The 15,215-nt window shown below is 35.2% G+C and overlaps 1 protein-coding gene across 3 annotated transcripts; it reads left to right on the forward strand.

Moving 5' to 3' along the window:
* The first annotated feature begins 5,551 nt into the window (after window positions 1-5,551).
* LOC112727138 (CAAX prenyl protease 2) lies at window positions 5,552-9,978 on the forward strand. 3 transcript variants are annotated; one of them, XM_025776781.3, is made up of 9 exons: window positions 5,552-5,824; window positions 6,662-6,910; window positions 7,368-7,427; window positions 7,785-7,997; window positions 8,223-8,334; window positions 8,931-9,002; window positions 9,161-9,223; window positions 9,371-9,448; window positions 9,748-9,978. In XM_025776781.3, exons 2-9 carry the CDS (start codon window positions 6,704-6,706, stop codon window positions 9,900-9,902), a joined length of 960 nt encoding a protein of 319 aa, XP_025632566.1. In that variant the 5' UTR covers window positions 5,552-5,824; window positions 6,662-6,703; the 3' UTR covers window positions 9,903-9,978. The 3 variants fall into 3 exon arrangements, with proteins under 3 accessions (XP_025632566.1, XP_025632565.1, XP_072065132.1); XM_025776780.2 differs by having other exon boundaries at window positions 5,588-5,824; window positions 6,598-6,910; XM_072209031.1 differs by having other exon boundaries at window positions 5,640-5,824; window positions 6,575-6,910.
* Window positions 9,979-15,215: the final 5,237 nt, after the last annotated feature.

The following is a 15,215-nucleotide window of genomic DNA, read 5'->3' on the forward strand; positions in this document are numbered from 1 at the left end:
TTGGATGACCATTTAGGATTATGCCTCGTTAAAACCTTACTAAAGAAAACCCAGTGGGAAAAAAACTTTAGTGAAGGAAAAAGAGTACAATATCCTTTAGTGATGGAGACTGCCTCATTAAAAACCTTGTCAAGAAAAATCCAATGGGAAAAAAACCTGACCAAGGGAAAAAGAGTACAGTCTCCCCTTCTTGCCGACATCATTTAATGTCTCGAAATCGGCGCATTCCAATCTCATGTACCAATCTTTTAAAGGAGGATTTTGGGAGTGACTTTGTGAATAAATCTGCCAGATTGTCACTTGAGCGAATCTGTTGGACATCAATTGTCCCTTGATTTTGAAGATCATGAGTGAAGAAGAATTTGGGAGAAATATGCTTTGTTCTATCACCTTTGATGTATCCACCCTTAAGTTGAGCAATGCATGCTGTATTATCTTCAAACAGGACAGTTGGAGCTATCTTATGATCAATCAATCCACATGACGACAGAATATATTGAATCAGGCTCCTTAGCCAAAAACACTCGCGACTAACTTCATGAATCGCTAGTATTTCAGCATGATTAAAGGAGGTTGCTGCTATCGTCTGTTTTGTGGACCTCCATGATATAGCTGTACCACCATATGTGAACAGATATCCTGTTTGAGATCTCCCTTTGTGTGGATCAGACAAGTATCCAGCATCCGCATAGCCAACTAGTGGTGACTTGGATCCATAGGGATAAAACAATCCCATATCAATCGTTCCATGAAGATATCGAAAAATTTGTTTGATTCCACTCCAATGTCTTCTGGTTGGAGAGGAACTATACCTTGCTAGTAAATTCACCGCGAATGATATGTCAGGTCGCGTATTATTAGCAAGATACATTAGTGCTCCAATGGCACTAAGATATGGTACTTCAGGACCAAGGATATCTTCATTTTCTTCTTTAGGACAGAATAGATCCTTTTTCACATCCAAAGATCTTACGATCATTGGGGTACTTAATGGATGTGACTTATCCATATAAAATCTTTTCAAGATCTTTTCTGTGTATGTTGTTTGATGAATAAAGATTCCACCTTTTATATGCTCGATCTGCAGGCCGAGACAAAATTTAGTCTTTCCAAGATCTTTCATCTCAAACTCTTCTTTTAGAGTTTTTATAATTGTTGGAATCTCTTCAGGAGTCCCAATGATATTTAAATTATCAACGTACACAGCAATTATAATGAACCCAGATGTAGTTTTCTTTATGAAAACACATGGGCAGATATCATCATTTTTGAATCCGTTTTTGGCCAGATACTCAGTAAGACGATTATACCACATTCGTCCAGATTGCTTTAGACCATATAAAGATCTTTGCAATTTGACTGAGTATAACCCTTGCGAATATTCATTGGATGGTTTAAATATCTTTAGTCCTTCAGGAACTTTCATATAGATATCCCGATCTAATGAGCCGTACAAATAGGCTGTTACCACATCCATTAAATGCATATGCAGTTTATGATATGCAGATAAACTGACCAAATAACGCAATGTTATCGCATCCACTACAGGGGAATACGTTTCCTCATAATCTATACCGGGCCTTTGTGAAAAACCTTGTGCCACAAGTCGGGCTTTACAGCGCACAACTTCATTTTTCTCATTTCGTTTTCTCACAAATACCCACTTATATCCAACAGGTTTTACATCTTCAGGTGTACGAACTACAGGTCCAAAGACTTCACGTTTTGCAAGTGAGTCTAATTCAGCCTTCATGGCTTCTTTCCATTTTGGCCAATCATTCCTTTGTCGACATTCTTCGACTGATCTTGGCTCAAGATCCTTACTTTCATGCATGATATCTAATGCCACATTATATGCAAATATTTTATTGACAATTGTCTTATTTCGGTTCCATTTCGCTCCTGTAAAGACATAATTTATCGAGATCTCGTTATTTTCACAATTTTCAGGTACCTGAACGTCTTCTGGCGTTATATCAGAATTTTGGACAACTGCAGGTGTCTCTACTATGTCTTTTTCAACAGGAATATTATTTACCTCTTTTCTCTTTCGAGGATTTTTGTCTTTGGAACCGACAGGCCTGCCACGCTTCTGGCGTGAATTTGCTTCAGTGGCTACTTGTCCTACTGGGACATCAATTTGAATTGGGACATTTTTCGCTGGTATATAAGATTTAGTTATCCTCTTTGTATCGGAAAATGCATCAGGCAATTCATTTACTATTCTTTGCAAATGTATAATCTTTTGAACTTCCAGTTCACATTGCCCTGATCGAGGATCTAAATGTATCAACGATGATGCATTCCAATTAAGTTCCTTTTCAGGAAGCTTATTCTCTCCCCCTAATGTTGGAAATTTTGATTCATCAAAATGACAATCCACAAACCGGGCTTTAAATACATCTCCTGTTTGTATCTCAAGATACCTTACTATAGAGGGAGAATCATATCCAACATATATCCCCAATTTTCTTTAGGGTCCCATTTTGGTGCGATTAGGTGGTGCAATGGGAACATATATCGCACACCTAAATATTCTTAAATGGGAGACATTTGGCTGCTGGCCAAAAGCTAATTGCATAGGAGAGAACTGATGGTAACTCGTTGGCCTCAAACGAATAAGTGCTGCGGCATGTAAAATAGCATGCCCCCAAACCGAGGTTGGAAGATTTGTTCTCATAAGCAAGGGTCTAGCAATTAATTGGAGGCATTTAATAAGTGATTATGCTAACCCATTTTGTGTGTGAACATAAGCTACTGGATGTTCAACACTTATTCCATTAGCCATACAATAAGCATCAAAAGCTTGGGAAGTAAATTCACCAGCATTATCAAGACAAATTGCTTTGATTGGATTTTCTGGAAATTGTACTTTTAATCGAATAATTTGAGCCAATAATCTCGCAAACGCCAGGTTGCGAGAAGATAATAAGCACACATGTGACCATCTCGAAGATGCGTCTATCAGGACCATAAAATATCTAAAAGATCCACATGGTGGATGAATAGGTCCACATATATCACCTTGAATCCTTTCTAGGAATTCAGGGGACTCAAATCCAATCTTTACTGGTGATGGCCTTAAAATTAACTTTCCTTGAGAATATGCAGCACAACAAAATTCACTAGTTTTAAGAATCTTCTGGTTCTTTAGTGAATGTCCATGAGAGTTTTCAATAATTCTCCTCATCATGGTTTTTCCCGGATGACCCAATCTATCATGCCAAGTTATGAATTCATTTGGGCTAGCAAACTTCTGGTTTACAATGGCATGTGATTCAATTGCACTAATCTTGGTATAATACAACCCAGATGAAAGTGAGGGTAATTTTTCTAATATAACTTTCTTATTTGAATCATGAGTTGTGATACATAAGTACTCATGATTTTCCTCATTCATAGTCTCAATATGATATCCATTTCGGCGAATATCTTTAAATCTCAACAAGTTTCTTCGAGACTTGGTAGACAATAGTGCATTATTTATTATAAATTTTGTTCCTCCAGGAAACAAAATTATAGCTCTTCCGGAGCCTTCTATCACATTGCCTGAGCCAATAATAGTATTAACATATTCCTCTTTTGGCACAAGATGGGTAAAATATATATCACTTTTGAGAATAGTGTGCGAGCTTGCACTATCCGCAAGGCATACATCTTCATTACATATCCTTGTCATTCTCTTCAAAAACAAATAATAATAAAATGAGTAGTATGCACAGTTAAATTGAATACTTGATCAGAATTATTTTTCTAAGAAACACTGTACATAAAATAATGTCATATACTAAAATTTTATTTTAAAATTTGACACATTTAATAATTTCAAAATTTATAAACATTAATATTTCATTATTTATGTACATCACATTTGAAACTTAAATACATAGAAAATAAAACTTAACAATAAGTTCTTTACATTATTTATTTACATATATAATTCACAGTCCCACATATTAAACTATTCCATCATTGATCAAATGACCAATATTTCCTTCAGGATCCTCAAAGAAATCAGATACATCATAATGAGTGGTGGAGTTCTCAGCATCATTTGAAACAAAATTTGTTTCCTTTTCTTTGTCGTCCTTTTTCAAAGATGCCTGGTAAAGATCAACTAGGTGCCTTGGGGTACGACAGGTACGAGACCAATGGCCCTTTCCACCACAACAGAAATACTTATCCTCTGTTGATTTACTCTACCCGATATTTCTTTCTCTATCCCACTTCTGGTGAGATCCTCTCTTTTGAACATAATTCTTTTTCTTTCCATAATTTTTCTTGTTATTAAAAGCTTGCCATTTACCTCTTCTGGGGTAATGATTTGCCGCATTTACTTCAGGAAATGGGGCGGCGCCAGCTGGGCGCGCTTCATGATTTTTCAATAACAACTCATTGTTGCGTTCAGCAACAAGAAGGCAAGAAATTAACTCAGAATATTTTTTAAACCCTTTCTCTCGATACTGCTGCTGCAGGAGCACATTCGAGGCATGAAAGGTTGAGAAAGTTTTCTCCAACATATCATGATCAGTTATTTTTTCCCCACACAATTTCATTCGTGAGGTGATTCGAAACATTGTAGAATTATATTCATTTATAGATTTAAAATCTTGTAAACGCAAATGCGTCCATTCATATCGGGCTTGAGGAAGTATCACCGTTTTCTGATGATTATACCTTTCTTCAAGGTCTTTCCAAAGATCTGCAGGATCTTTTAATGTAAGATATTCATTTTTCAATCCTTCGTCAAGATGACGACGAAGAAAAATCATGGCTTTAGCTTTATCCTTCTGAGATGCATTATTTTCAGCCTTAATGGTATCTTCAAGATCCATTGAATCAAGATGGATTTCAGCATCTAATATCCATGATAAATAATTGTTTCCAGATATATCAAGAGCATTGAATTCAAGATGAGAGAGTTTCAACATAATGAAAAATTTGTTACTTGAGTCTTCCTAAAAATTTGATCAGAGTCTCGTGCTGATAACGTGTTGTAAAACAACTAAATAAATAAGGAAGATGTAAATATAAAATAAAGATATATAAATAGAAGACTCTAGCATTAATATAATTAGCTCAATAATGATTTATATATATACATTAATATTATATGTTATAATATGTATATATATGTAAATATAGAAAGAAGTATTAAAAGTAAAGAGAGAGAGAATTGCATTTGTATAAGAAGAAAGGAGAGAGGAAGTATTTGCTTTATTGCTTATGTTTTTCTCTGAGGCAAAAGCCTCTATTTATAAGCGTATGTAATAGTATTTTGTCAAACTACATTAAATAATATTCTTCTTCAAAACCTGAGTCTGTGGGAAAATGGTCATCCACCTAGGCTTCCTTATCGTAACACATTCTTAGTGACTTGGGAATATTTTCTCTTTTTGGTAGCAAATCTCTCTCAAATACAATTTTTTTCACCTGAATTTAGCTTTTGAAAGTGATATGAGATATCAGATTTTGAGTTTTAAAACGTTTATAGATAATAACTCACTTTTGGGCTTGGATTTAAAAGAATCAATATTTGTAAGCCCTAACCCTAATTAAACTCCAGAAAAAAAATTTAAACAGGGCTGGCCCTACAAGCCCTAAAAGCTCTAGACTCGGCCTCTTCCTCCCTGAGACCTGCGCTGAACGTCCTGACCCGGTGAAGACAAATTCGTGCGCTGAACGTGAATGCGGTGCTTCTCCTCCTCCCTGAAGCGGTGCTCCTCTTCCTCCCTGACCCCGTGACGCGGTTCTCTTCCTCCTATCAGCTATTCAGCTTGTTTCTGCTTTAGAGAGAGTGTGTTTCTGCTTCAGAGCTTCAAAGGTGACTTTCTTCTTCTTCTCTCCCTCTCTTAGAGTTTCTGCCTTTCTAGTTTGCTTATTTCTGCTTGATTTCAAAATGAGATTTTTCAAATTAGTTCAAATTAGTGTGTTTCTTCTTGATTCAGGGTACCCTATTCATAATGTCATAATGAAACCATTAAAGAAGAAAATGAATGCTTGTTTTCATTTACATTGCTTTTATTCTGAAGAAACCAATATGCTAACTGAATTCGGAATATTTAGTTTGCAAGTAGTAATGGAACCGAGTATTGTTGAACCTCCGTGGCATCTTGTAATTATGAAATTGCTTATCCATTTCTCTAGGTTTGTGCCTTCTTTTGATTGTAGGGAAAATGTTTTATTTTGAGAATCAAAAGAGATATAGGATTCTTTGATCAGTGGAAATTATTAAGTTAACTTTGGATTTTGAAGTCTTTTATGCAGATGGAAAAATTTATGTGTTGATATTTTGGATCTATAAGGTTTGATTTATTCATTCTTTGTACAATTATATTCTCTTGAATGTCAAATTGGAGTTCCTTTGTTGTTTCTTGACTTCTTGGGATGGAAAAGGCTTGTTCAGCAAGAGATTAAGGGGCAAAGACTAAGGACGAAAAGAAATTAAGGATGGTGTAACATTTAATATTTAGGAACATATTTTGTTCTTATTTAGATCAGTTGATTATAAAGTGCAGTTTTGTGCAAAAGATTATAAAGTGGGTTCTTTTTTTCTCTTGTTCCTGCAATGAAGTTCTGAAATAGTGCTCTAAATAGTGGTTTGGGATTCACAAACAAGAAAATTGCATTTATGCCCTTTTCTCCGTCTCCTGAGTCTCAGTCTCTAGGGTTGCTCTTCCAACTGCAAAAGCGACATCCTGCAATGGAACCAGATGGTGTCGTTTCGAAGCCCTTCGCTGTTGTCGCTTGCGTTTCGATGGCGCTGCTCTACGTGGCGGTTCTCTACGCTCCGACGTTGCTCCTCCGCCTCCCTCCGCCTTCCTCATTCGAAGCCTACATGATCCGACGCTTCCTATGCGCCGTCGTTTCGACCGTTCTCTCTCTTTCGCTTTCTGCTCTCATTATCCCTGTAAGTACGCACTTCTTTCAGTTTTCCCTTTTTTGTGGTAATGTACTGTGGCTGCTAGCAACGGTGAACATTAGCTTGTTCTAATTTAAATTCAAATGTAACTTATAACTAAGTATTTTTTATTTGAAACAATCGAACAAGTGAGAAAAGTTAACTTTTTTAAGTAAAATTGCATTTTGGTCTAGCTATATTAGTTATCCAAGGATAATCGCTGCTTCACTAGAGTCTAGAGAGAAGTGAGCCAAGCAGAATTTTTTAATTGTTTTGGAGGTTTTTGAGGATTTATGTGGCAATAACAATCTTGGAGGACTAAATGTGCTTTTTTTTTCCAGTTGATTTAATAAAACTAAGTGATAAATGTAATTTAGTTAAAGATAACTTTAGTTTTGGGCTATGATTTATTTAGTTTTGGTGCTATATATTCTGTAATAATGGAGCTGTTTTACTGTGTGAGCAGGTGCAAAGTAAGGAACTGCTATACCTTTTTGGTGTTTATGGCATCAGAATGGATCATATTGTGAGTATAATGAATCACATTAAAACAAGTTCAATTCAATGCATTTTTTTTTTAAATTTTGGTAATGTTTTGGTGAAGTAGAATGGATAAAATAAAGATTAAAGAGAGTGATTTTTGTGAATTGAATGTCAGCCGGTAGAAATTAAGAAACTACCAAGTCATGTTACATAAACTAAATGAAATATAGATTGCTTTTCCATGTCAGCTTCCTGAATTTCTATTGGCTAACCTTCAATGCGTAGAAATTATTCTCTAAAATGAAAGTGTATTTTCTTGTTACAATATGCAGATTGGAAATCTGGGTCACCCTCATTCCTAAAATTTCCTTTCTGAAATACGGTTTTCTGTCTGGAACAGTGGCAAGCAGTGGTCTTTCCTCTTACCCTGACCTCTCTAATGTATGCTGGCTCGTTGTTCCTCAAGTTTCTTTTACTACTCGGCTCTTGGAGGGAACACACAAATTCAGGCGGTGGCCTTTCCTTTGATTCATGTAAATATGCGACACAGAAGTTTGTTGCATGGTTTTCTGCAGTGTCAACAAATGTTATGGCGTGGCGAAACTATATTGTGGTTGGTACTAATTTTATAGTCATGTAACATCTTGAACCTTTTCCATTAGATTGCGCTGAGCTTATGCCTTTTTTTTGTCCTCTCATGTCAATGATGAGAGTTGAAAGCACAGCAACAAATAATAGTTCATAATTTGTGAGTACAGCTTAAGTAATGTGTCTTTTGTGGTTCATTTTCATATCATTCATGCAATTTGGGAATTTTTATGTATGATTCATTGAACAGGCACCCCTTACCGAGGAGTTGGTGTTTAGGGCATGCATGATACCTATACTACTGTGTGGAGGATTTAAGCCATATGGTGTCATACTTCTTTGCCCTATTTTCTTCAGCCTGGGTAAGTTCTTAGATGTCAGTTCTACAAAAATGGATTTGGTTTGTAGCTATGTTATAGAGCTGAATTTTGTGTTTATATACAAATGCTAATCTGGCACTTAATAATTAAGCATGTTTAACAGTTTAAGAGAAGTCATCAAGCATTCATTAGTGTAAGTTAGGTTTTATATCATTGACATTAGACCATGTTTGTTCTCAAGTTCATCATGGTTTTTGGATGCTACTTTAGGGATCAATATTTATTCGCAAGTCTTATTTGATTAAAATAAAAATAAGTACCTAAGTTTTCATTTCAGTCATCTGAATGAATACTAACTGCTAATTTTAAGGGTACGTGTAGCACAGCCCATGCACTTGCACTCAGACTTGCTAGGCCATAAAACATTCAATAACTTCCATCTAGATGTAAAATGAAGAAAGTAATTAGTAAAACTATTTCCTTTTCAACCATAATGCTTAACGAGAAGTTTATATTGTCTTATTCAACTAAATGGTTAAGGAGAAGTTTAGCTGCATGATTGGTCAAACTCGCAAGAATTATTGTCCTTTACAAATGCAGTGCCTAATTGGAAGTTTTACTGCATCATTGGTTTGCAGCACATTTAAATCATTTCATGGAGATTTATGCCAAGCAAAACTACAGAATAAAGAAGGCTGTTATGGTTATAGGTACGCCCAATGTGTACTTTATTTATCAGGTTCCTCAATTGTTATCTAAATCCCCCTATCCGATTTGTTTTCTCTTATCTTGAGATTTTGGCTCATTTCTAGAATATAAATAGTTTCCTGCAATGATATTCTTACTGAAAACTAAATTATGGCTGCAGGTCTCCAACTTGGTTACACTGTTGTCTTTGGGTCATATGCATCTTTTCTTTTCATTCGAACTGGTATGCGATGTTTGTCCAATTTACTAAGTTCTAACATTTTACATCTGTTAAGTTCTCATGACAAGTCAACATGGTTCTTTTGCGTTTTGTTGGTTTTATTGTCCTTTCCCCTGCTCATATTTTTGTTTTCTCCTTTTGCCTGAGCAGGACATCTTATTGCTCCTCTGGTTGCACATATATGTTGTAATTTTATGGGACTGCCGGTACTATTTTCGAAGAGAAGTGGTATGTGTATAATAAATTTCACATGGATCAATCAATTTCAAAATACATGATATATATTAAACGAATTTTATCCCTCTTTTCTAATTTTTTCAATCCGTGGCTACATTCCTTTCTTTGCATGAAATAGGTCTTACAAGCTTATGATTCTTATGATTCCCTTTTGGTTAACAAATATTACTCTTAAGAATGAATCAAAATTAACTACTTGTCTTTATAAGTTTGAATACACTGTTAGTTAGTATGATTGACTGGTATTTCTGATTTTTCTTCCATAGTTATGTCATTTTTTTCTGTTTCAGCGGCAGCGAGTATAGCATTCATATTAGGACTTTTGGGCTTCTTGTGGCTTCTTTTCCCAATAACAACCCCAGATTTGTATAATGATAGAGTAGATAATTGCAGTTGTTGGCAAGGTTATTGCTCATGGAGAGTAAGAAATTCTTCATCGATGTAAAATATAAAAGCTGGGTGAGAGAACAAAGAATGAATTGTATAAGAACAAGGTTTTCCTTACTAGTTATTCTCTTTTATATTTGTGTTATTTTTCTTATTCAAGCTTAAGAAACTATTTATGTTTTTTCTTTGTGTTTTGGAATAAACTACTATTTGTACCCATGAATTTTGTGAACGCTGACAAAAGTACCCATCAAATAAGAAAACTAACGTTGTACCCATGAAAGATGGGTTCCGTGTGACAATAGTACCCAAATCCTGATTTTTTGTTGACTTTTTAATAAAATTTCCAAATTACGCTTTTTATCTTCCTCTTCAAATTTCAAATGTTCACCACCTTCACCCTTTGACTTCTTCTGCCACCACCAGCCACCAAAAAATTAAAAAGATTAAAAACTATGAATTATTATCTGAGGCTATTGTTTAAATATTATGAATTTGTAGATCTGATGCAGAAAAAGAAAAAGAAATTTGAAATTAACCAAAAAAAACGTATATTTTAGTTTCTTGGTGTCACTGTGGGAACAAGGGGGCAGAACCAAGAACCTTTGAGAACTGAGAGAAGAATAGGTTGGAGACAAAAGATGTGGCAGCCTCGGTTGCATTTGTTGCAGAGGAGAAGCTTCGTCGAGGACTCGCCGGAGGAGCAATGCTTGCAGATGAGTCGTCGTCGAAGGCGGGCTTGAGAGCGTGGGTCCTTCTTCGCCTTGCATTCCCCTAGCCATGTCTTCGATCACACTCCGCATGTTCAAAGGCTCATCCTCATCAATGTAATCTGCCACCACCATCCCTCTTTGTTCTCCAGTACTCAAATAGGAGTAAGACCCTTCAACAATAACGTTACCATCACCACAACCTTTTAGAGGGTTCTGCGGTGGCCTCGGAAGCCTAGCCTGAGTGGCGGCGGCGGCTGCGGTGCGAATATCAATCCATCAAATGGCACGAAGATACTCCAACAGCAACCCCTTACCCTATAGATCGACAGCGTTGAGCAGTGTTTGGAGTCACCGTTGGAAAGAGACCGTGGCCGCCGACCTCTTGTTGGCTTTGGTTGCTGAACTTTGCTACTTGTTGCTTTGGAAGAAGAAGAACAACAATACTTAGATTGAAGAGCTTGAAAAGGGTGTGATTTATGGTGTGTGTTGCAGCAACAACAATTCTCTAGGTGTTGTTGCATATGAAGAAGCAAAGAACAATAAGGGTAATGATGTTGAAGTTGATTTGGATTTTGAGTTGGAGAATAAATTGAGATTGGAAAAAAGAGAGATAGAGATTGGGGATAAAGATTGGAGGAAGACATCAGTTGTTAGGGTCTCGAATGGGGCTGGTGGCTGGCGGGGAGGAGGAAGACCAAGGTGAGGGTGGTAAAAGATTGGAATTTGAGGAGAAAGATAAAAGGAATTTGAAAATTTTATTAAAAAGTCAACAAAAAATCAGAGTTTGGGTACTATTGTCATATGAAACCCATCTTTCATGGGTACAACATTAGTTTTCTTGTTTAATGGATACTTTTGTCAGCGTTCACAAAATTCATGGATACAAATAATAAGTTATTTGTGTTTTGTCGCACACAATAACCTAGTAAAAAAAGGCTTTACTTACTTAACAAAGCCTTTTTTAATCAAGTGGAGTTAGCTATACGGATTAAAATGTCATTGTGTTGGGTTCATGTTTTGAGATGCGACCTTGTTTTACGTTAAGTGTGGCACACGGGACAACCCTCCTTTTATAGCAATTGAAATTGTCAAGTTTCTTTAGTCTCTCATTCTCTAAATTTCTCAAATTTTCCCAAATTTCCACCAAGGCTCTTCATTTGTCAACTACCACAAGTCCACAGCCACTTCATTCTCTCCATCTCCCATACTATTATTGTGTAGATATAAAAACACTAATAAGAAATATAATTTTTTTAATTTTTATTAATTTTTTTATAAATATATTTTTTATCATTATATTTTTTTCTTAAATTTTTTATATAAAAAGTTAAATTTTTATAATTTTTTATATTTAATTTATTATCAAATAAAATATAAATATATTAATTGTGTCCCTATTTTTTTGTGTCCAGTCTTTAATCCTGTCTTGTTTATAGAATCAAAAGCCTTTAAGAATCTACTTTCCACTCCTACAGTCCCTTGGAACAGATAATTGGACGAGGCAATTATTTAAAAACATAGAGACATGCATATGTAATGTATGTTTATGTTCTTAATTATATATTTTTATATATTTTTTTAATTTTGCATAGCTGTTAAAGTTGTTTAGCATGTTTCATAACACATAAAAAGGCACATAGAATACGTTTATATTGTATCTCTCCAAAACGATGAAATACAGATTTTTGACCTACTAATAACTAAGCTGCGCATTTTGCTTCCTTGCTGAGGCAAAGCAACAAATTTGTGGAATTCGCATTACCAATAGTGAACTAATTAGATGCATGACCTTTTGCATAACTTACACAATTAATAAAATGAAACAGTAGTGTTACGTTACCAACTTGGTATCTGCCAAGATTTGCCAATTTGAGTTGGGCTGGACCCTAAAGCCCAATAAAATTTAGAAAACCACAGTAAAATCAACTTAGGTCAATTCTATTGTCCCTCATTTACTATTGTAAACCTAAATTGACCACCTCTTTCTACTGTGTAGCCACATCCAAAACTCTCCACCTTCAGCGCCGCGCAACCTCTTCTTCGTGCAGTCTTCGACGGTCGCCGCCATCAATAGTAGTCAATGTTGCCGGACCGTCAGACAGCAACCATCTCGATTTGCTCCGCTCAGTCGCCCAAGCGCCGCCGCCTCTGTTGCATGTTGCCATCGCGCCCCGTTGAAGACGCATCCTCCTGTCAAGCCTACACCACTCCTCCGACTGCGCCTCAACACACGCCGCAGCTGAAGTTTACCTGCGCCCCATTGCTGTTCGACTTGTGAGTCCCCAGCAAACGCCGATCCCTGCCTCGCGTCCTAGCCCCGTAGCGCACCGTCGTTTCCTGCTTCGCGGTGGAGCCCCTTCATGCAACCTGTCTTTCCTTAGGCGCCAGTGTTGCAATAAGAGATAAGTGCTACTTTACGATTTTTAGAAACCTAGAATTTTACAGGTTTTATATGTGAGCATGTCATTGGGTATTACATTCATATAACATGATTCATTGAAATTTTGGCTACTGTTAGACAAGGAAGAATGGAAAACTAATTCCCTTGTGTTTATATGTCTTGGATAAAACTTATTTTGAATGTGATAAAGGTATATTTGGTATTGAAAATATCAATTGTATACTTGGAACGATGTTTTGCAATGCTAATTTAAAAGGAGAAGGAAAAGGGAGAAAAAGTTTTTTTTTTTTTTGTAATTGTAGCAATTGAATATTACTACATATGTGTCTTTAGAGTGATTGTGTGTGCTAAATTGTCTATTAGTTTTGGTTTTGTACTGCTGAATTGTTAATTGGTTGTAACCCTTGGACCTTTGATTGTTGTCATTAAGCAAAAAGAAGTAGTTTGATTTTCTGAAAGCATATGCTAAATCAAAATTTACTCTTAAGATTCACATATTTCTTTTTTCACAATTTTATATTGTATGTAAGATTTGTTGAGGAATAATAAGAGAAGAAGTAAAGCATAGAAAAAGCAAAATAATAGGTTGTATTAGTATGTGTCTTTTACTACAAAGTACTGACATATATATATGTTCCTTTGTTGTCATTAAGCAAAAAGAGATGTTTGAGTTTTTTATTTGAACCTATTTTTCTATGTTATTGTTCTGAATGTTTGTTAATTTTTTCTTGCATAAGGTAGTGTACATGTATTAAGATATATTTGAAATTGGGTTTAATTTTGTTCATATAAAATTGTAGCATTAAGAGATATTTTTGGAGAGTTTTTTTGGTTTTTTCTCTTGATATTTTTGGTTTTTTAGCTATATGCTATGATGAGTTTATTGACTTTTAATTGATTATATGCTATAATGGAAACACCATAGAATTGAATTTACTAAAAATCTATCATTACTAAACACCAATTCACTATGATGAGATGTTGAATTAATCATGAATGACTAGTCTTTGTTTATAACTATGGTGAATTTCTTCTGTTGTTGATTTAGGAGCAAAGTAGGAGCTTGTAAGTGGTTGATCACATGGTGTTTGACATGAATTTCTGAGAGAAGGATTGTTCCAATTTTCTGGGAGATGCATAGATGGAGAAGAAACAAAAGATTGTGCAGTATAGAGAAAAATTTGATAAGACCCTTTCCTCACCTGATCTTACAAATGATGAGATGCTCCAAAAACTTGTCGAAAGCCAACTTGTATGTTCTTCAGAATAAGAAGTAGAATGTCATAACATTCTCTTGTGTCCTTTGAATTCATTTAGGCAGAAATGGTACTAGCTTGGTGGAGCCATTATTTTTCGTTAAATTATTCTTTTATAGGTTCTTAAGATGCTTTGTTTGATTAATTATCATACAAGCAGAAGTTGTTAGAAATGAAGAGAGTAGATTTATCTAATTTTCATGATATGTTAAGGAGTGCTTCTTCAGAAGATATCATTTTACTTTTGTTAAACACTTGTTTTGTTTTAACCAATTAATACTTGGATATGTCTTTCATGGATGTGTCTTCTGATAGATGTGTCTTTTGTTTAAAACTTATTTGGATGTGTCTTTAATTAATGTGTCTTCTATTGGAAGTGTTTTTAATAGATGTGTCTTCTGATTAAATGATTTTCATAAACAGGGATGTGTCTTTAATAGATGTGTCTGCTGTTCGATGTGCCTTTAATAGATGTGTTTTTAATAAATGTATCTTTTGTTTAAAACTTACTTGGATATGTCATTAATTTCATAACTATTTTAAATCAGGTAAGGTTTAGATTTTCTCCGGCGCACCCTAACCTAAACTTTGAATACAATTCCAAACCTTTAGTAAAGAAGACTAACTTTATTTTAATCAAGACTACAGAAATAAAAATGAAATAAATAATTATTTGTCATATTATCTGAAGATAATTGAGTACAACCCAAAGTTCACCGTTCATGAAACCAAACAAAACAATAAACTTGAAGGTTATAAATTTGAAGTGATGAAGTAATCTGTCAATAAACTTGAAGGTTATATGATTCGGACCACCCATGTTGTTTGATGACAATGGAGTATTCTTCATATACACCTGTAAATGATAAATGTTACTCAGTGCTAGAATGGTAAAATCAAAAGATGAGTTCAAAGTGACTAACTGTTGTTAAATGATTGTGCATCCTCTTTGGGAGTAAATGCTTCTGCCAAATGCATTGGAAACGCCGAAGTAATCTGTC

This window comes from Arachis hypogaea, chromosome 12, assembly GCF_003086295.3.
Source record: "Arachis hypogaea cultivar Tifrunner chromosome 12, arahy.Tifrunner.gnm2.J5K5, whole genome shotgun sequence".
Classification (NCBI taxonomy): Eukaryota; Viridiplantae; Streptophyta; class Magnoliopsida; order Fabales; family Fabaceae; genus Arachis; species Arachis hypogaea.

What these genes read in the sequence shown, in the direction of transcription:
- LOC112727138 (XM_025776780.2), top strand. Translation starts at nt 6,632, where the DNA reads ATGCCCTTTTCTCCGTCTCCTGAGTCTCAGTCTCTAGGGTTGCTCTTC. An exon ending in CGTGGCGAAACTATATTGTG is followed by an intron (nt 7,998 to 8,222) that starts GTTGGTACTAAT and finishes TTCATTGAACAG; the next exon opens with GCACCCCTTACCGAGGAGTT. An exon ending in CCCTATTTTCTTCAGCCTGG is followed by an intron (nt 8,335 to 8,930) that starts GTAAGTTCTTAG and finishes ATTGGTTTGCAG; the next exon opens with CACATTTAAATCATTTCATG.